At 48.1% G+C, this 21,832-nt stretch overlaps 1 protein-coding gene and 1 non-coding gene across 10 annotated transcripts in view; both read left to right on the forward strand.

The window, feature by feature from the left end:
* Positions 1–21,832, forward strand: part of PROM1 (prominin 1) — an 86,614-nt gene that overhangs the window by 60,617 nt on the left and 4,165 nt on the right. For all 9 annotated transcript variants that reach the window (XM_066280292.1, XM_066280293.1, XM_066280299.1 and 6 more), the window contains 13 exons: positions 1,738–1,801; positions 4,691–4,850; positions 7,473–7,625; positions 9,103–9,226; positions 11,553–11,656; positions 13,207–13,291; positions 14,745–14,891; positions 15,487–15,558; positions 16,494–16,586; positions 18,750–18,803; positions 20,487–20,567; positions 20,701–20,769; positions 20,985–21,077. In XM_066280292.1, the coding sequence (XP_066136389.1) occupies positions 1,738–1,801; positions 4,691–4,850; positions 7,473–7,625; positions 9,103–9,226; positions 11,553–11,656; positions 13,207–13,291; positions 14,745–14,891; positions 15,487–15,558; positions 16,494–16,586; positions 18,750–18,803; positions 20,487–20,567; positions 20,701–20,769; positions 20,985–21,077 (1,299 nt within the window). The remainder of the gene's footprint in view (positions 1–1,737; positions 1,802–4,690; positions 4,851–7,472; positions 7,626–9,102; positions 9,227–11,552; positions 11,657–13,206; positions 13,292–14,744; positions 14,892–15,486; positions 15,559–16,493; positions 16,587–18,749; positions 18,804–20,486; positions 20,568–20,700; positions 20,770–20,984; positions 21,078–21,832) is intronic.
* LOC136307162 (U6 spliceosomal RNA) lies at positions 5,293–5,394 on the forward strand. The gene has a single exon (XR_010725839.1). It is a non-coding gene; the product is annotated as a U6 spliceosomal RNA (small nuclear RNA).

The raw sequence follows: 21,832 nt of genomic DNA on the forward strand, positions 1-21,832 counted from the left end.
ATGTATCGGTTCTGCCGGACTGGTGCGAACCGGCTGAATCCCACCATTGGAACACAGGAAATGCTTGCTTGTGGGTTATGACCCAGCAGGAGTGCCCTGGCCTGTGGGAAAAGAGAGAGGACAGTTCTAATCTTGACTCTACATCTTTTAGCATGGGTACAAAAATACCATCAAATACCTATTAAACTCATCTACATGTAAACGAAGTACACATGCCCTTAAGCAAGTCATTACAACTCTTGGTCTTTTGACTCTGGTGTCACTTGGTTTGTTAAAGGAATTGAATTACGAGATCTGTAAGGCTCCTTCTGGCCATAAAACCTCTTGTGACGGGGAACCTCCACCAGCCCAGACCCAGATAAATGTGGAGGGGCCGGACGGACAGAAAACCAGCACGTACTCCGGTGGGCTGGGCAGCCCAGCCATCTGGGGAAACGGAAGTCAGGATGTTCTTTTCACGGCCTGGATGTTGCTAGGCTAACATGGCACCGGCTGGCACCTTAAGTCTTAGAGTTTATGACTTGGATGGGACTGCTATAAAGGAATATCAAAGGACGGGTGGCTTATAAACAAAAGAAATTCGTTTCTCAAAGTCCTGGGGCAAGAAGTCTGAGGTTAGGGCGCCTGCAGGCTCGGGCTCCAGGAGACCCTCCCAGGTTGCAGGCTGCCGTTTCTTCATGGTGCCCTGTTCGCATGCTCTTCCTCAGATGGCTGGAGAGAGCCCTCTGGGGTCTCCTTTATAAGGGCACTAATCCCATTCATGAGAGCCCCACCCTTGTGACCTAATCACCTCAAAACGGCCCCACCTCCTATGGTAATCCCATTGCTTTGGGGGTTAGGGTTTCACATTTGCATTTCGGGGGGACACAGACATTCAGGTCAGAACAGGTCACAGTCACCGCAGTGTTCCCAAGCCAGCGGCTAAATGCAGCAGTTGGCGTACAAAAGCATCAGTGAGACCCCTTCCAGAGGAAAGGTTGGATGTTTAGTGGAGTGACTTGAAAATAGTGGCGTTTTCCTGTCCTGGATTTAGCCCCAAAGCGAGCTAGCTTTTAGGCTTGGCTGTCTCTGCGTTTGCTTTAGCCTCGCTGTGGTTTGCATTCTCCGTAAGTGGCATTTTAGGACATTACTGTTTTCTGTGGGACTGGATCTCCAGTTTTATTTTGTGATTGCTTAGGAAAAAGAAGATTGTGTTTTCAGAAAATCTTAAATAGGAGTTCGACCTGAACTTATAACTGCTCACGGTACATCGCATGGGTCAGGGCTCCTTAGCCTCCACGCTGCTGCCAAGGTGGACTGGACCCCTCCTCACGGCGGCTGTCCTGCACAATGCGGACTCTTCAGTCACCTATGGACTCTGGCCTTCGCCATGCTGGTGGCATCCCCACAGCTTTGATCACCAGACTATCTCTAGTCATTGCCAAAGGTCTCTTTAGGGGACAGAACTGCTCCATTTGAGAAATCCTGGTATGAGCTAGGTGTACGTAAACTTTTCACAAGTATTCGAAGTTAAAAATTAAAAACTTCCAATATGATCTTCAATAGATACAATTTACAGGAAATCCCTTCTAAAGGGATATTTTTAAAAGACTTTTAATGACCATGTAATGATCATCTCTGCCTTACCTTAAGGTAAATGTTAAATTTTGCTTCTCTACCCTATACTAAATTAGGACTGGTGAACTGCTATTCTATCTAACATGCACATCAGTTTACTTTTCGCCGTTTTGTTTTTAGGGCTATAAAACCATCAATGATATTCCTGACAGGGTGCAAAACCAAACCATGGACCTTGTACCAGGTGAGAGTCACAGTTTGAAATGATTTTATATCTCTCCTTATTAAGAATTTTGGATGGTCAACACAAAGAAATGGATGAAGAATTTTATTCTTCTTCTATCCTCTTAAAAAACATTCTCACTAAAACATAGAAAACTGAACAAATATCAGAGCTTTTCAATGGTGCCACCTTCACAAGTGACGTAGATTTAAAAGATAATAATCCTCCTACTGACCACGGATTGACGTCACCCTGCTGGCAGGAAGCTGCCTGGTTGAGGGCCACCCTGGGCGGACAAACCCTCATCATGAGCTGTAATAGCTGACCACAGCCAAAGTTTGGAAGGTCGCGTTCTGACTGTTTTCACTGGGGAGAAACCTGTAGATTATAATATTTCCCAAAAGAACTTAAAATTGACCCTTTTTTTTTTTTTTTTGGAAATACTATGTGTAAGGATCGCCTTTGTCTTTTAGGATGACGTTCTTTTGTCCTCTGATAATGACGTAATGATATTGTAGGCTCTTAAGGTTGCTCACAACTTTGGAAAGACAGGCTGACGTTGAGCGAGTTCTCCTGGCCTTAAATGATTGGCCCGTGTTGTGCTTAGGTTACAGTGTTTAGGATGAATGTGCAGAGAAAACAATGTGCTTTAGACAGTTCTGGGCGCAAAAATGGGGTTAAACCTGGGTTATTTGCTAAGAGAGCTCTGAGGCTATGTAAGACTATCTTCTCTTTTCTGAAAACTCACTTTCTAAGTGCTTCTCTTAGCTGTTGACTGAGTAGTTTGAAATACTGTGTTAAGGGGTACTTGATTATTTTTTTTCTTCAAAAGGTATTTTTTCAGACCATGAAGACTTTTAGTAAAAAAAGGGGGGGTTTCCACTACATAGTGCTTTGGATGTCCTGGGGGGTCCCTTTTGTTCCATTTAAGATTCCACTTCAGCACATTGAGATGGTGAAGACGAAGTTCACACTGTCCTATGCCAGTGTCTGAAAGCGAACCCCTGCTGTCTGTTCGTCCGTCAGCTACCTGCTTACTAACCTCTATTTACTTTCTCTGTCTCCTCCCCTGGACCTCTTCTGCCAATCCACGCAGCCCTCCCCTGTAAATGTAGCAGAGCTAAGTGTGTGGAAGCACCAGTGAGTCCCGGGGCACGCACCGTCCTGGCCCAAACACAAGCCAGACTTTTCCCAGGTCTGGGTGATGGTCGCTCCAGCAGCCGGAATATATAGTTATTGCTTATTTTCATGTTCTCCCAGAACAAATAGAAACCCTTAGCGTCCATGGTTTTGATCACCTGGTTCTGTCTTGCATGCATTTTAAGCACCTCCTGTGTGCCCGGTTCTGCAGGGCTCTGGGATAGGAGATGAGTAAGACGTGATCCTGCTCCCCTTTGGCTGGTCATGTGTACAGGTGCCATTTATCACACTCCAGTAAGTGGCGAGGCACATGTAAAGGATCCAAGGTGGGGCAAGGGAGTTGGAAGGCTTCCTGGAGGAAGCAACTTCTGAGGCGTGAAGAAAGTTTTGCTAAGAGAGGGCACCAGCCGGTACAGTCACCGAAACTCGCCAAGCGGGGCAGGTGCGCTGTGTGAGGGCAGGTTGGCTGGAGAAGCAGAAGGGCCCCATTCTGAGTGCAGGGAGCTGTGTGGAGGAGATAGGGAGTCTACCGACCACCTCTCTCCACTCCCAGAAATCCCAGAGGGTAAAAAGAGGCCCCTGGAGTCCCCTCGTCAAGGATCCTGGGTGGGGCGCTTTTGGCACACAAGCCATTGGGAGGAGTCATTGAGCCATGTGCGGTGACACTCTTCTCCTACAATCCATCAAGATTTCTTATCTTTGTGAACAGCACGCTTTGAAAAGGTTCCCACCATTTTTATGTAGCTCCATTTGGGACCATGCTCCCATCTACCCAGAATTCACCAGGAGACCCAGGATTGCATTGTGAGAACTGTTCATTAATCTTCTTTTGGCTGCTGCAGAGAAATTTCAGGATCAGGACTTTTAACTGACGCGTATGTGCTCAGTCTGTCCGTGTCAGGAAGCCAACTTCAGACCACGTGTGAGTGTCCCACCAGGTGCTACCCGCACCCCAGGTAGCTTTGATGCCAGGACCTGTCGAGATGGACAGACACTTTCCGGAGAGCTAGAACTTACCTCCTCTCCGAAACATTGGGATGAACATTAATGAGAACTGTTCGAACTCTGGAAATACTGTTGCTTTTCTTTTCCTGTGAGAAACACAGATGTGTTTTAACAAGTCTCCATTTGTACGAGCCACGCAAACGTTTACCAAGAATACCACCTGGCGTTACTTGTTAAAAAAAAAAAAACAAAAAAAAACACACCAGTCCTGGAGAATTAGTGTGCTCCTGAAGGCCACTTCTCAGCTGGGGGAATTACTATGTTATTAAATTATTTATTTTGAAATCACTTAACAGAAGCTTCAGAGATAGATAAATCCATTTCCAATGCTTTCTGAAAAAGAATGTATGGACAAATATTTACCCTCTGTGAGCCTCAAGGTCAGTGCTATTAGAAGGGAGTAAGACACCTCAGTGGACTACATGAGTTAACCCTGATAAAAGTGTCTGGCCCAGGGTAGGTACACAGTGCATTTTAAATACCTGACCTGCCCACCCTTTTTCTAAACAAGTGGCAGAAAACCCTGGCTTGCTTTCAACACCGTATCATCAAAGTCTGCGCTCCTAGCTTGCTGTTTTGTTAAGTAATTGCTTTTTGATGGTCTTGGCCACCTTCACGCTCAACACAGAACTTTTGCCTGTTCCAAGTGCATACATAACACGGGCAAAAGAAAAAGTGGTTCATGTTTTTCAATTTGGTCCCCAGAAGAAAGTTTCTGTTTCCTTTAAGTTTGAAAATGCGTAACAGAGATATTTTCGTTTTCAGCTGTCAAAAGTACCATGAATTCCATTGGTTCAGGTATTGAAAATATAAACAAACAGATTCCTCTTCAGGATAAACTGTCACCTTTCTTGAATCACATTGATGAGTACGAAACGTACACCCACCAGACGTTACCCATGTTGGAAGAGTATGACTCATACAGGTGAGCGCCTCCTTTGAGCTGGTGAACTAGGACGGTGAACCTTGCTAAAGAACGCAGTAGAAACTTGACATTATAACCAGAGTAATCTTCTAGGAGCAAGTTGTACAAAGAGGCCATTACCTGATGTATTCACCCTAGTTTTCATTTGTTAGAAAAGTTGAAGTGTTCACTTTGGCAGAAGATGTACTAAAATTCAAGTACCCACCAGCCCCATACACATTATTACAATATTATTTACTACCTTCCCTATGCTGTGATTCATATCTCTGCAACTGTTCTGTAACTATCAATTTATACTTAATCTTTTCATTGGGGGGGACCACTCTGTAAAGAACGTGATTGTCTTACCATGATGTTGTACATCTGATATTAATACAGAATAATATTGAATGTAGACTATAGTTGAAAAAAAATCACAGATCATAAAACCTTTCAAGTAAATATATTTCAGAAATAAAAATATTAAAACTGAAATTATACAAAGAACATGAGCATAGTCGCTACTAGAGATGGCATGCAAATTCATGAGGCGTTCCATATTTTAATTTGAAGACTGGAAGTTCTTGGGTTAAATTTTTAATAGTTTACCATTTCGATGTCATTAGTGGCTTCTAGAATCTTAGTTATAATTATCTAAGCATGTACCAGGATTTTAAAATTTAAAAGTAATTAAGAAGGACAAGGGCATTTGGGAAATACTCTATCCATTATCGGTGTATAAAATACATATGGAGAGGTCGGTGCTTACAGAAAGAGTTTCCCCGAACCCAGTCAACTGTTCAGAGAGCTCGGGGGAGCAGCTGTTTGCCCCTTAGAAAATGGTGGTGGTGGGGCTTGGCCCCAGGAGATGCCAGCAGACACTCCAGACTGAGGGCTGGGGAGGGAAGGACTTGGAGACTGGAGGTGTTGAGAGAACCAGCTGAGATGTTAAGATGCACCCTCCTCTCAGAAAGGCTCAGCCCCACGACCTGCCACTGGAGCTGTCCCTACTCCAAACCCAAGGGCACATGCCTGCCTGTTCGGGTTGTTTATTACACAAGAGCACAAGATAAATCGTAATAACCAGTAGCCTTTAGGGAACAATTGCAGTGTGCCCGCCAAAGGCTGTACGTGTGACATCTCATATAATACACACGGACCCCCTGAGTGGTGTTGCAGTCACAGCCTTGTTTCACCGGAAACCGAGGCTCAGGGGAGGGAAGCGACTGACTTAGGCAGCACCAGCATGGCAGAGGTGCGTGTTCAACCCCCGCCTGACTTGGCTCTTGATTACTGCCCTGTAATCAACAGACCGTTTTCTTACCAGAGCGCTAGGCCACCCCCATTGGGTATCAGGGCAAACGTAAGACAGAGCCTTTCACAATGAACTTACAATCTCCTGAGAGTTTCACAGATGGAAAGAAGGGCACGGTTATCTGTCAACATGTCAGCTACCCCTGCCCACAGACCATCAGCTCATTTTTAAAAGAAATTTAAGCAGATGAGGGATGCATTCACGGTAAAAGATTCCTGAAGCCAGCTTTCATAACTTATTGAATTATGTGTCCCTGGGACCTGGAACAAAGTGCCACAGACTGGATGCAAGGTGGCTATTATTATAATTATTGAGATTGCTCTCAACCGAATGAAAAGCTTTAGTGGCAGGCTTTCATCTCAGAAGTAAATTCTTTTTATTTGTTAGTATTTTAAAGGTTGAGAAGTATTTTTACTGTCAGCTGCCGGGAAGTGCTTGTTGTACGATCCAGGAATGCCAGTAAGACCTAATTGAAGATCCATTATCCTGAAATGTCACACAGGAAGGACCATTACAAAATTGAGATTTGCATTCTGCAGGCATTTGGTTTAGGATGCTTGTAAAATTCCAAAACATTCGATGCACTCACCACGTAAATTCGTTTCTGATTCCATAATGAACACGACACCACCCAAATATTCCCGCAGTAACAAAATACTTTAGAGAAAGATCTGGGAAAATAAACCAGTATTTCTTTACCTGTTGACTAATCATGATCTGTTTACATCTCATCATCATTCTTTTCTTTTCTCAAGATTTTATTTATTGATTTTGGAGAGAGGAGAGAGAGAGAAAGAAAAGTGGGGAGGTGGGGAGGAACAGGAAGCATCAACTCACAGTAGTTGCTTCTCGTATGCGCCTGGACCGGGCAAGGCTGGGGATTTGAACCAGTGACCTCAGTACTCCAGGTCAATGCTGTATCCACTGCGCCACCACAGGTCAGGCCTGGTCTTCATTCTGATAAGCACATACAGCATTGGGAACCTTGAAAGAACATAAGAGTCTTAAGGCTCATTGTTACCAATAGACCTGGAGAGGCCGCATGCACCCTGCTCCCCAGGAGTGAAGCGAAGGGAAGAAACGATAATCCCCTGACCGTGAGTGAGAACGCTTCCAAACCAAGAAAAAGATGCAGGTTTCTTGCCGGTCGGGTTGGAGGACTAGCAGTGGGAAGGCATCCTTTCACATCTCCCTCCAGGACACTCACGGAGGCATCTGCTAATTGATTGCCAAGTAGTGCTCAGCTGCTCCTGCCCTGGCGTAACCGCCTTTGTGCCGTGACGGTGTCACCCCCTTCATGTATAAGAACACGGTGCTTGTTTTACCAGGTGGCTGGTTAGCTTGGTGGTCTGCTTTTTGCTGACTCTCATCGTGACTTTTTATTACCTGGGCTTACTGTGTGGCGTGTGTGGCTATGACCGGCGTGCCACCCCCACCCGACGGGGCTGCGTCTCCAACACCGGAGGCATCTTCCTCATGGCGTGAGTGTTTGCTCGTCCTGGCCCCGTGGGGGGTGGGGTGGGGGGGCGGGAACTCAGAGAGGAGAGCAGGTGACCGCTGGTGCACAGAGCCGGTGGCCTCTGGACTGGGCACTTGGTTCCGGTGGCGTGTTGGTGTGATTATACTTTTGTCAGTTTGAGAAATTTCGTCAAGAGTAAAAAAAGTAAAAGAAAATTCTAAATTAGTTGTACTTTGATAGATAAGTACACTTAAATACACTGTTTACCTGTGATGGGCTCCCATTTGAAGCAGCCATCAGGGAAGTTATTTCCAAGTTTGCTTGCTTTATTCCCATTGTTTCCCCCTATATTTATCTCCAGCCAGCCAGCCAGCCAACCAGCCATTCCTCCACCCATCCCTTCCTACCTCCCTCCATCCATTCGTCCATCCATCCATCTCTCCATCCATCTCTCCATCTCTCTATCTATCCATCCATCCAACCATCCTCTCATTCACCAGATACTTGTTAAAGACTGACCTGGTGTCAGACCCTATTCTATATGATCACCTAGATCAGTGGTCCCCAACCCTTTTTTGGGCCTCGGACTGGTTTAATGTCAGAAAATATTTTCACGGACCGGCCTTTAGGGTGGGACGGATAAATGCACAAAATAAAATTATGCGACCGGCGTAAAAACTGTGGTATTTTTAAATACAATTGTCGAACTTAACGAGACAAGCATCAAGAGTGAGTCTTAGACGGATGTAACAGAGGGAATCTGGTCAGTTTTTTAAAATAAAATATCGTTCAGACTTAAATATAAATAAAACGGAAATAATGTAAGTTATTTATTCTTTCTCTGCGGACCAAGTACCAAATGGCCCACGGACCGGTACTGGTCCGCAGCCCGGGGGTTGGGGACCACTGATACCTAGATGGTTCCATTTGGAGAGGTTTCCTCTCCATCCTATCCTTCATGCTCTGCCGAGAGCGTTCTCCAGAGAGAAACTGGGTTGTGTTTCTCCTGTGCTGAAAGCCCCTCAGTAGCCTCCCTTCCTTGGGCCCCGCAGCCCCTCTCCAGTGCACGCATACCTGCCTCGGGAGCTGCCGTTCACCCCGCCGTGTGCCCTCTCTCTGGATACAGAACCACCTTGGCCCCTTCAGACTCCCCAGAGCACATCTCCTGCCTCAGACTCTCCCCACTCGCAGGGTCCCCTGCAGAAAGCCTTGGTTCCCTCACCTGGCTCGGAGCCCACACCTGAACCACGGTGCTGGCTACAAGTGCACCAGGGACCACGCCCTAAGGGTTCCCCAAGTGCACAGGTGCCTAGGACTGAGAGGCCACCGTGCTTAGCACTTTCTGTCTGCACTTGTGGGCAGGCTGACCCGTGAGACCTGCAGACAGCTGAGGCGACGGCTTTCTCTTCTAGATTGGGTAGATAGTCACTGCCGGTAGGTAATATTGGGTATTAAATAATTCCTTGTAGAAGTCTTAACTTTATTTCTGTTTTTTCCAGTGGGGTTGGAGTCAGCTTCCTCTTCGGTTGGATATTGATGATGATTGTGGTTCTGACTTTTGTCGTCGGTGGAAATATGGACGGTTTGGTCTGCGAGCCTTACCGAAGCAGGAAGCTGTTTCAGGTGAATGTGGGGGTTTGGGGTGCCGCGTATGGGAGGACAGGAACCAGAACCTGGATTTCCCCAGCTCCTGTGGGTTTCCTCAAGAGCTGCGTGAACAGATGGGCAGTCTGATTGTCATTCAGTCAGTGGAGATGCCTTCTATGTACCAGAGAAAAAAATATGGTAGTGTTTTTTTCTTTTTTCATTTTGTAAGTGAAATCAGCAGGAAGTAAGGCCTGTGCATCAGTGGGGAGGGTAATACTGTGGGAGGAGAACCGTTTTCTCAGCGGCAGTTCTCAGATGTGGGGGGAAATATTGGAATGCACGTCCCTGGGTTCTGCCCAGACCCTGGGAAGTCTCTGACACTTTGAAGAGTTTCCCAGGTGCTAGTTGCCCTCACAGACGGGTTGAGATCATAACGTTTAGGTGGCAGGGATGGTAACTGGTGTGCCTCCTGGCGGAGTTTGCCCTAGCGGAAGTCTGATGGGTGGTTGGGTAGTGAGCTCACGCCGCACTCTCCTGCTCTAAAACCAACCACTTCACTGGGGGGGGGGGGGGCTTCCACGTGCAGCTTCCTTCATTCAGAAGGGAGTGTTTTGGTTTTTCTGCATGTCTGCTAACTTTGTCTTTCTCATGTTTTTCTCCAGATTCTGATTTTTTTAAAATATCTTTCTGTTTTCCTGTTTTATTGTTGACATCTTCTACCTCAGACCTGTTATAAAATCAGCTGAACGATTATGAAAGTAACAGGTTTTGTCATGGTATTTTCGTTATTTATTTGATTAAGGAAAATTACATTAAGAGCATCAATTGATCAAATTATCTTCACTTAGACTATTGATAAAAATATAAGGTCTACCGGAAAGTTCTGTCCTTCTTTGGAATAAGACAAAATACAAATTTTTCTTACCATCAATAAACTTTATTAAGTAATATAATTGCCATTATTATTAATGATTTCTTGCCAGCGTGAGGGCAATTTGTATATCCCCTTTTTGAAAAGTTTTATCTTTTGATGCGAAAAATTGAACCAGTGTTTGTTTGATATCTTCATTTTTGAATTTTTTGCCCTTCAAAAAATTTTGTAAGGACAAAAACAAGTGATAGTCGGAGGGTGCTAAGTCCGGGGAATATGGTGGATGCGACAGACATGCTTCTGTAGCATTTCTTCCTTGTTGAAATTCGTAAAAAAATTACAGTGGCATAAATGAACTTTATCAGTAGCCATGGGTACACTATCGCTTCACACATAAGACTAACGTGAACCAACTTTGTTTTAGTTAATTTGCTACGTCAGTATGTATACATTAAGTGATACAAATAGAGAGGCACACATGCGCCAAATAAACATGTGCTTACGTGTCGAAACTTGTGATAGAAACGGACAGAACTTTCCGGTAGACCTTATAATTAATAATAATAATAATAATAATAATAATAATAAATCAAGCCAGATATTATCTTCTATACTGTGTTAAATCGTTAAAAAAAGAATTCTTAAAAAGTAGGGGATCTTTAGAAACCATTTACACTCCTCAAGTACACATACGGCCATGCACTAATTAGCCCATCTTAAATATCTATGATGTGTTAACTTGTTTTGTCTAGAGAAAAGTAGTGAGGAGCAGGGGGTTTCTATTAGCTACTCTGAGTCAAATTGTCTATTTTCTCCTTATTTCTAATGTGTTTGTTTTCCTAAAAAGTAGTGTTTTTCAAAAAAGGTAACTTCAGCCCTGGCCGGTTGGCTCAGTGGTAGAGCGTCAGCCTGGTGTGCGGGGGACCCAGGTTCGATTCCCGGCCAGGGCACATAGGAGAAGTGCCCATTTGCTTCTCCACCCCCCTCTCCTTCTTCTCTGTCTCTCTCTTCCCCTCCCGCAGCCAAGGCTCCATTGGAGCAAAGATGGCCCGGGCGCTGGGGATGGCTCCTTGGCCTCTGCCCCAGGAGCTAGAGTGGCTCTGGTCGTGGCAGAGCGACGCCTCGGAGGGTCAGAGCATCGCCCCCTGGTGGGCAGAGCATCGCCCCTGGTGGGCGTGCCGGGTGGATCCCGGTCAGGCGCATGGGGGAGTCTGTCTGACTGTCTCTCCCCGTTTCCAGCTTCAGAAAAATACCAAAAAAAAAAAAAAAAAAAAAAAGGCGACTTCACCAATTCCTGTTGACACTACCCAGTGGTTGTCTGATTTATTCTATACACACTATTATTTTCTAGTTTTAACTTGAAAATCAATGAAGAAAATCATGACATAAAAATCCCCAAAATCTATTTAACAGAATATTCATTTTATTCTATGGGTATGTGTTAGTGTAAGACTTTTATTTTTTTTTTTAAAGGTTTGAAATTTGTTCTAGGTTTTGGACACACCCTATTTACTGAATGAGGAATGGAAATACTATCTCTCTGGCATGATCTTTAACAATCCAGACATTAATCTCACTTTCCACCAAGTTTACAGGTAAAAATAATGGCAGTAGGTGTTTTTTGCTACTTCAAATGCTGTTTTTCCAGAATGAGAGTTTTACTTTCAAAGTGTCTTTAATCTAAATGCTGAGACTTTCCAGTTTCAGAATCACACTGCACTCTAGTCTCAGCAAAGAAATGGTAGATGTAAGACCAAAAAGATGATCCTTCCCTTGGAAACCTTCTAGAACTTGGAAAGGTGATGTCTGAAGGTTCCTCTGCCCAGTGATCAGGAGGACATACTGTTGTGATGACCTAAAAACACATGATAGGACCCTCTGAGGACTCTTGTTCAGTGGATGGGTCCAGATCACAGACATGCAGCCAAGAGCTGGGCCGTGCAGTGGGCTGCCTAGACCCCGGCCCGGGCTCCGGCACTGGGGGCTCCGGCACTGGGGACCCCAGCCCGGGCTCTGGCACTGGGGGCTCTGTGAGGGTGGGCGGTTCTGCTTCCTCTTCCTCCCTGTGCAGGAGGAGCTAATCCAACGCTCTCATCCCCTCTAGCAGAGACAGGAATGAATGGCTCCTGAATCCACCCTCCAGGCACTTCGCCCTCATGGCAGACATTGCTAATCAATTGTGGTCTTCTTCTAAGCCCAGAAGACTTCTCAGGATCCTTTCCAACAGCATGTTCCAGTCAGACATTATCAATCCATGGGCGTTTCTGTGCACAGTGAAACCATGCCTAGGCTGAGAGGACAAGACCCAGCTCCTGCAATTCTTGCAGAATTCTCTGGTCTTCTTTCTGACTCTTAGTGCATCAAGCTCTCTGTTCCAGCAAGCCCAGCCTGCTTGGGGTTCCCTGGGAGAAGTATCACACGTCCTCGGAGAGTGGGAATATTTGTTCTCCCAGGCTCTGGCTGCAGGCCATGGAGCACATGCCCCCAGGAAGTGGCTGTTTGGGTGGCAGAGATAGGCATCACATGAGGCTGGCTCTCCTCAGCTCAGAGGAGATGTTTCCCATTTTAAAGAAGCACGGAGCTGTGAGGCCAAGTCAGGCTTCTAGCCAAAGTGTCCTGCCCGTCTGGGTGTCGGCAGTCCCTCAGTGTCTCCGTCCTGCCATCGGAATATGCATCCAGCCTGTGTTTCCTCAGTGGGCCCAGCCTGGGGAGATGGAGGGAGATGGGCTGGCAGAGGTTTGCTAGCACCTTTCCATGAAGCCCGTGAACACACCTCTTTCCAGCCAGTGTTATTTTGGGGATTTTAAATGAGACTTTATTTCATCCGAAAATGTGAATACGTCATTCCTCACAGCACTGAAAAGAGCACAAAGGGGACAAATAAAAGAAAAGAGCGAGTTTTGCAATCCTATAGAATCTGTCCCCTAATTGGGACATTTTATAAAGTGGGGAACAAAGTCAGGAACGGTGAGCACCAGGGGGGTCGTGTGGCTTCTGGTGACTGCCTACTGTGTGGACGCCCAGAAGCCACTGTGTTCACAGATTAAACAGAGACAGACAGTCGGCCTTTCTCTCGGCTACTAGCAGTGGGCAGCGGCAGCCACGCTGCCTTTCCGGTTCAAGGTCACTCTGTTTATTCCCACAGTGACTGCAAAGACAACAAAGGCATTTATGCCACCCTGAGGCTGGACAACAGCTACAACATCAGTGAACACCTCAACCTGGAACACGTAAGTGATTAGAACCGACCGTGGAACTCACCTAGCTCTTTACGAAGTCCAGTTGTCCTTGTTCTCTCAGATGGGCGTGCATTTTAAAGTGACATTTTGTGTATTCACAAGGTTGTGCAACACTCATTTTATCTGACTCTAAAAACTTGCGCCTCTCCACCCCAACAGCAGTTAGTTGCCTCTCTTGAAGCATGAGTGTCTGCAGAAAATTGCACAAGATCCTCTAAAGGGGCCTCTGGGGACACTTCACAGGAAAGATTGTTCTTTCCTGAAGCACCAGTGTTCTTAGAGAAGCAAAGGCCACTGTTCCCCAGGGTTACTGGCTCTCCCAGACTGACCGTAGTCTTCTGCCAGGTCCCTGGGAGGGAATACGGCTCTGAGGACTGCGGCCCACCCACCATCATTCGTTCTAAGTTGTGGCTGCAGCCCCAGGACCCTGGGGCGGGCTCTCCTGAGCTCCGCTGGCCCTCGGTCGGTCGAGACAGCATGGCAATAGGGGTGGAGGTGAACAGAATGGGATGCCCCCTGCTGACCATAGAAGGAGTGAGAGTTTCAGCTGCCCAGGCCTCGGGGGCCGTTAGCCCAGGCCGCCTTTGCTCCCCCACACCTGGAGGCCCTCGGACGTCCCCAGCTATGCAGGGAAGAGTCTAAGGACACGTCTTTCTTCTGGATTTCCACAATGGAAGCAGCCACCAAGGGCTACCAGGGAACAGGCTGTTTCCCAGACCCCGTTGTCCAAGGTAGAGCCTGAGCTCTGAGTCAATCAGGGGTCCCCAATGTGACTTCCTCACACAGTAGGACATTCCTGCTTATCAGCAGGGCTGGCAGCCTCTTCGAGACTTCTCTTGAGGTGGCTGTGAGGATTCTACTTATCAGTGCTGACACTAACTTCCACCAGAGAAGAGACACGGCTGACACACAAGTTGGTTGCAAGAATCACACAGGCAGTTGATTACTCACAGATCTTGTGGCGTGCCTGGGTACAGCTTAAGGGGGCCCCGTGGGCGTGCTCCTCTCGGCTGTCTTTGGTCAGAGCTCAGAGTGGCGTGGAGACAGTTCACATCAACGTTGGAGTCTGGGCAACTACTGCAGCAGGGGGCCCCTCAGCTTTAGTACCTTTTCTGGCCAACGCCTTCTAACAGGTGTCAATCTACAGAATTATCACCTCAAACCACCTTTTTAGGAGTTCCTAGCAGGGATCCCTTTTTATGTTAATCTATAGAAATGTCACATCATAAAGATGCCATGTGATTCTGCTTTGCACCCCACCTCCTCAAAGGGGGCAGCGAAAGATGTGGGGTGGGGAGAAGAGTCAGAAAGCAATGCTGGTCAGGTGCAGGTGTTTTTATTTATTTGTTTGTTTGTTTGTTTGGTCCTATGTAATTTTGTGGCTCTTTGGTGGCATTATTAGAGAAAAATGGACTTCCTTAGGCCTTTCCTTTTTCTCACGCAGTATGCCGGAAACATAAACCGTGATTTGGAAAACATGAACGTGCAGATTAACGACACTGTCCTGCTGGATGCAGCAGGCAAAAAGAACCTTGTGGATTTCAGCTCTTCAGGAGTGGACAAAATAAATTACAATGCTTACTTGGCTGAGGTAGGGCCCCAGCGTTCACGCTTGATCTTTTGGGGGAAATGAGAGCACCAGTGTGGGTTTTTTTGGTTTTGTTTTATTTTTTTATTTTTTTATTGAGATGAAATTCACACAACATGAAGTCGACTCTTTTTAGTGAGCAACCTACTAGCATTTAGCGTTATCACCGTGGTATACAACGACCACCTCTGCCTAGCTCCGAAGCCTCTCTCCGTCACCCCAAAACAAAGCCCTGTTCCCGGGGAGCAGCTGCTCCCCGTTCCTGCTCCCAGCCCTCGGCAACCACCAGTCAGTGTTATGTTTCTCTGAATTCATCTGCGTTGGCTATTTTATGTGAATGGAACTGCGCAGATATGACCTTTGTGTGTAACGGCCTGAACTGGTCCCTTTTTTTGCAGCTCAAAGAACTTCACTTCTGTGGATTGTTGAATAGTGTGGTTTTATGTGTCCAAATAAGAACACAGATGTTGTCAGCTGTGTAAGAGTGTCCTGCCGTATTTTATGGGCCCATGTTCACTCTGTTACCTGAGACGTGGTTAAAGTTTGCAAATGCCATATCCATGACAGTTTTGGTTATCTTTTTTTTTTTTTTTTTTAGACAGCTAAATCGCCCACAAAAGGGAATATTTTAACATTTGCAAACGATATAGAAGAAAAATCCAGGATGCTGGTGAGTTCAGAGCGTCCAGTTAAATTCTGCAATGGTAAGGTGTCCCAGGCCAACACCACCCTTAGGGGACCCCCTGAAGAGATTCCTCACAGCACAAGTAACCCCTTGTTTACAGCAGCTTCTCCAAGTTCCCAGCAGCAAGCCATGACCATGTGGCCCACGAGCCTGTGAGCGTGGGGAGGTTTCCGGGGCGGCCTCAGGGTGCACGCAGCTCTTCCTGAACCCTGGGCTTTATTCAGCACCGGCTCTGCCCCTACCCACCAACCCCTCCTCTGCCAAACACTGGTGCGCCCATTCCCCAGGCAGTGTGGGGAATGGTCACTGAGGACGAGGGAGGGAGAGGCCGTGTGGTCCTTTAGTAGGAAGTAGAAAAGGGAAGCTTCCCCTTCATCAGCCTCTGCTGGCTGATGACCGAATGAATGACTGGCATTGGTCCCCATGGAGAAGCAGCAGAGTGTGGTCATGGGGGCACTTGGGCTCTGGGGGAAGACCCAGATTCCAACCCTGACTCAGCCACTTCCCAACTGGGGGACCTCTGAGCCTAGTGTCTTCGCCTGTAAGGTGGGGACAACAGGATTGGGAGATATGCACATAATAAGCACGACTGAAGTGTGGGTTAAAGAGAACTTGCTCAGGTGCGCCTTGGTTTCTCATCCTCGCACGGGACGTAGGTACTGTCAAGCCACCTTCTAGCATCTCTGTCCTGGGAGATGGGAAGGAGGGAAGACAGCCGTGGAGCTCAGAAGTATGGCTCGGGAGTAGGAATGGTTGCTGGCAGCTCCTGGTTCTGGGACTGGTGTCTGGGCACGGCCCGCCCGACAGCCCCCAGGGCAACAGCCCTTGTCATAGTCCCAGAATGGCTGGAGATTAGAGGGAGTGCTCCACCCTCTGAAGAAAAGTGCTGTTCATCTTTGTTTATTTTATTCTCTTTGTAGCCCGCTGGAACTTTGAAACAGTCCCTGATAAGGAATGCGCAAGAGATCAGAACGATTTACAACAAACAAGTCACGCCTCTGAGAGCGTCCATGGTAAGGAGCCACCGCTGTCCTCTGTGTCCCTGTGACCGGAGCATGATCCATTGCCCTTGGCTGGCTTTCATTCATCCAGATATGATCTGTGCTTGTCCCATAGGTCAGATCCAATTGGCCTCAGGCTGAGAAACTGAGTTATTTTAAAAATAAATGGTCACAGCCAGGCTTTAAAGAAGACACGCTTTCCAATTCCACCCTTCGTGTTCCGCTGCCTTTCTGTCTCTCTCCGCCTGGGTGTGGACAGTCAGCTGAAATCATGGCTGCCTCTCACTCTGTGCTTGGATTCCCATCCCTTCTACCACCCACCTCTACCTCGTGCTCTTGGCTGCCATGCTGAGGGGTCCGTTCTGAACTTACTCTTACTTATTCTCAAATTCTTTTCCTCCAAACCCTGCCAAGAAACAGGTGGAGGCACGGCGAGGTCCTTTCCTTTCTGCTTCCACTGGCTCTCTCTGTTTGCTGTCCCGATAGGCACTTCCTCCTCCTCTCCCCAGCCTGCTAGACGTCTGCCTTTCCCTGTCTTCCTCTCGTCGCCATCTTACCTCCTGACCCCTCTCCTGGCTGCTGGAAGGGCAGAGTGTAGCAGAGAAAGGACAGGGGCTCTGACGTCTGATCTGATTTCAAATCCCGCCTCTGCCTTTTCCAAGTCACACGGCTCCCGGTCTCCTTGTCTAGAAATGGGGCCGGTCCCTGTGCCACTGCTGCCCAGTTCTCGGGGATGGCGGGGTTCATGAGCCAGAGGAGGAGTGAGTGTCATGCCTGTGGGGGGTCCTTTTGCAGCTGCCAAGGGGAAGACTGTATTGAAACAGGGGCACAGAGTCAACGTGCTCGGGTTTGGAGAAGCACATTGGCTCACTTGACCTCAACTCAGAAGATTCCGGAACCAGGTTTTACCATCTTTCTTTTTTCTTCTTCTAACAACTTTTTAATTCGTTGCAGTATTCCCGAAGTCGTCCTAATTGCATTTTCCTACTTCGTGTGCAGTGCTCACCACGGTTTTCTGCCGCACTTGGTCATGCCTGGCACACATTCGTTAGCATAGTAAGCTGGTGTCCGCATGTCCCTTCAATGCTTTGCTTGAAGTAGACACAGGGTTCCTTGGTCTTTTCAGAGTGGAGCAACAGATTGTCTGCAAATGGAAAATTGTTCTGTACACGTGACCTACAGTGCAAACCAGGGGCGAGCACACTGTGGCCCTGAAAGCTATCACCTGTGGGCCGAATCTGGTCCACAGACTGTTTTTATAAATAAAGTTTTATTGGCCTTGGCCAGTTGGCTCAGCAGTACAGCATCGGCCCAGCATGTAGAAATCCTGGGTTCGATTCCCGGCCAGGGCACACAGGAGAAGTGCCCATCTGCTTCTCCACCCTTCCCTCTCTCCTTTCTCTCCTTCCCTCTCTCTATCGCTCTCTTCCCCTTTTGCAGCCAAGGCTCCATTGGAGCAAAGTTGGCCCTAGCACTGGCGCTGAGGATGGCTGCATGGCCTCCACCTCAGGCACTAGAATGGTTCTGGTTGCAGTGGAGCAATGCCCTAGAGGGGCAGAGCATTGCCCCCTGGTGGGCATGCCGGGTGGATCCCGGTAGGGCGCATGCAGGAGTCTGCCTGCCCCAGCAACCTCCCCACCTCCTGCTTCTCACTTTGGAAAAATAAGGAAGGAAGGAAGGAAGGAAGGAAAAAGAAAGAAGAAAGAAAAGTTTTTTTAGAACACAGCCATGCTCACTTATTCACAGGTGATCTGTGGCTGCTTTTGGCTATAAGGGCAAAACTGAGTGGTTGGGACAGGGTGTGGCCCACAAAATCTTTACTATCTGCTCCTAAACGGATGAATTTTGCCAATCTCTGACTTAAACCCTACAAATTAAGCCACTCCTGTTGGGCAGTTTTATTTTAAGTGACGTGGGTCACTTTGAGCAAACATGACACCTTGCCTGCGATGGGCTCCCCTTGCAAAGATCTAGAGCACATGCCCTGAGTTTCCAGTGGATCCACACCAGACGCATGTGGGGCGCATGTAGGAACTGGGCCTGTTCTCTTCCAGAGGGGCACTGTCCCAGAGCACGGCTGGATTTGATGGCCGACTTGGGGAGGGGGGCACGAGGTCTGTGATCTTGCCGCTCGATGTAATAAGTTGGACAGTATTTTCTATGTTTATTTACCAGAAAATCCTACACAGCAACGTTCAGGAGCTTCAGTTCAGAAACAGTGGATTGAAGGTAAGAGCTTTATTTTCTTTTGCTGCCGGGGGGTCTTGTCACAGAAGCACACACAGATTTTCCAAAGTGTTGGTTTTAAGGCACTTTACATTTTGAGACCAGCCTTATTCATCCACCCATTGTCAATGGCAAACTGGGTTTTCCTACCATCGCCATTCTGTGGGGAACCTCTGTCGGTGCAGACCTCGTCTCCGAGCCTCGTTAGGTGTGTGCACGGCGCAAACGTAGAGGGCGCGCGGGTCCCTCTTCCTGAGATAACGCGGCCTCACTGAAAGCCTTCAAGTCTCAGCCCCTCCTGACCACGACTTTGGTTCTCGCTGCTGTGTGGGCTGCAGGCTTGGCCACAGACCGTCCCCCCTGGAGACCCCGCCTGGAGGAGCAGTTTCTGTCTGGGTCACCTCGTGTCCTGCAGGTGGGGGACAGGAATTCAGAAGATGAATGGGGACACCGGTCGCCCCTTTAAGCCACCTCTTAGAACCACCTCTTAGAACCAGCACACAGCCACTTCCTCTACGTCCCGTTAGCCAAAGCACGTCCCATGACAAAGGCCGGCACTGTCGGGGTGGGGAGGCACACCCAGCCCTGGGTGGCCATGCCTGGGAAGGTGTCAGTGAGGACAAACAGCTGACACAGTCCACTGCAGGGCCCCCTCGGGTCGGAAACATCCCCACAACGCAAACTGAGCTCCTGGCTGCGTTGTGCTCAGTTTGTACCCATGGCGCCAACAGGCGACTCGGACCTGTGTCTCACTGAACGGAACGGCTGCCCGTGGGAGGTTTCAGAGACCAGCCCATGACAGAAAACCGCATGTCCTTCCCTGAGCGCTGCTCAGGGCTCCCTGGGCTCACCTGCATCGCCAGGGCTTTCGCCACACTCAGCTGGGTCCCGGCCCCGCCAGTGAACCATGAGCTCCTTAGGTTACAGCTGGTCCTTGCCCGGGCAGCCCTGAGCCTGCCTCTCGGCTCGTGTGCCGAGGTCCTGCTCAGCTCCTCTGAGCACTGTTCGGTTAACTCTATGCCACAACCGTCCCTGTACCATTAGTCACGGTTGCCATTTCACAAGTGCGTGACCCATGCCAAGGGAACCCGGAGACATGGTGACCGCACGCAGGCCTCGTGCCGCCACTGCCCCGCGGCATTCGGCCAGCTCTGCATTGCCCTTCGCGAGGGCCGGGCAGGAGCAGAAATCAGCTCTCGGCCCACTGGCCAGGCTGTGTGCCCTGAGGTCTCTGGGCACCTCTTCTAATTGGCACCCAGCTGCCACGTGGGTTGGCAGTAGCCTTATCCTTGTCCTTGTGAGAGTGCAAAGTGTGTGGGGTGTGGAGTGGAAAGAAACTAGATTCCAATTCCGGGCTTCATGCTTCCCCAGCCTGGTGACTCTGGGCAGGGTCAGCCCTCTCACCTGGACGGTGTGACAGTGCCTCCCTTTCAGCCTTGGGGGCACTGTGAGGATGTGATGTGATGCAGGGGAGGGACCCAGCCCAGGGTCCAGCACAAAGGAAGCGCCCGCCCTGCGCCCGTCCCCTACCCCCTCCCCCAGGGCTGGCCGGCCCGCGTCTCCGTGTCCAGCGAGCTGTGGGGGTGTGGGGATGAGCTCACCGCACTCCTGCCCATTTACACAGTGTCCAGGGCAACCTTGTCCTTTGTCACCCGATACCGTGTCAGCCATCGCTGTGCTTTCCAGGTGAAAGTGGCCAATATCATTTACTCTTTGGATTCTGCTCAGAACTTCATCACGAACAGTATCTCCTCCATCATTATTCAAGTAAGTTGTTTTCTTTTGTGTTGTTCTTTTAAATCAGTGTGTCAGTGTGCAGGTATGTGACCACCATTGTTTGACTCTGGAGAGCAGGGTGTGGTGGCTCTAACGGTCTTCCAACGTGTCGATTTCCTTCCAGGAAAGTAAGAAGTATGCGAACATGATCCTTGGATATTTTGAACATTACATTCAGTGGGTCAGGACTGCTGTAAGTCGTTTCTCCTTTATGAACATAAGGGGGGGTGTGAGGATAATCACTTTCTAGGATAAAATTAGAAGGAAATGAGATGAAATTCCCAGGAATTCGGTAGGAAGTAAATGAGAGAACCTTCAACCTGGGGACTCTACCTCCAGCCTCCTGGTGCGTCCGTTCCCGTGGACCCCGGGGCTCCGGCTCAGAGTGTGCCTGTTACCCCCCCGCAGATCACCGAGGAGGTTGCAGCCTGCAGACCCGTGGCCACCGCGTTAGATTCTGCCGTTGATGTCATTCTGTGCGACTCCATCGTCAAACCCATGGTAAGGAGTTCAGCTTTCCAAAGAAGGACAGGCAGGAAACTCATGGCTTTGACCCCCCCCCCCAAGATTGTACTACACACTGTAATATAGAATAGCTTTCTGCTTCGGTCTGTTACATTTAGACCTAATATCTCAAATGCAAATGAATGTGTTCTGTTACCTAATTCACTAGGAAAACCAGAGACCTAGCTGTGTATCTTTGCTCCATATTGGAATTCTATTTACAGAAGTAGGAGACGCTCATGCAGAAAACTGTGTGTCCAGAATAATCAGAACGGAATGATCATTGATGTGCAGATGGCCAATATTCAGAAGTTATTCTTAATGGCACCATAGATATATGATACACACACACACATGTATATATCCTCATATATATACATATGTATGTATATGTATATGTACATATACAGGTATATATATGTACACATGCATATATATATATGTGTGTGTGTGTATAAATATAAACTCATGGCTATAACAAACTTAATTTGTGATTGTAAAGCCTGTTGAGATGTTACTTCTGGGACGTTCAGTTCCAGTGAACCCAGTTCATCCCTCAGCTCTGTTCACTCTGTGTCTCCATTGACCGTCTCCCCAAGCCAGTCTTCTCACTTCCCCTTGGGCTCCCAATTGCTATCAAAATAAAGATCAGGATCCTGAGTAGAATGCTCTAGGTGCTGCGTGACTGGGTCCCTGCCCATCTGGGCCACGTTTTGCACTATTTGATCACCTTTCTTGCTGTGTTCTAGACA

This window comes from Saccopteryx bilineata, chromosome 5, assembly GCF_036850765.1.
Source record: "Saccopteryx bilineata isolate mSacBil1 chromosome 5, mSacBil1_pri_phased_curated, whole genome shotgun sequence".
Classification (NCBI taxonomy): Eukaryota; Metazoa; Chordata; class Mammalia; order Chiroptera; family Emballonuridae; genus Saccopteryx; species Saccopteryx bilineata.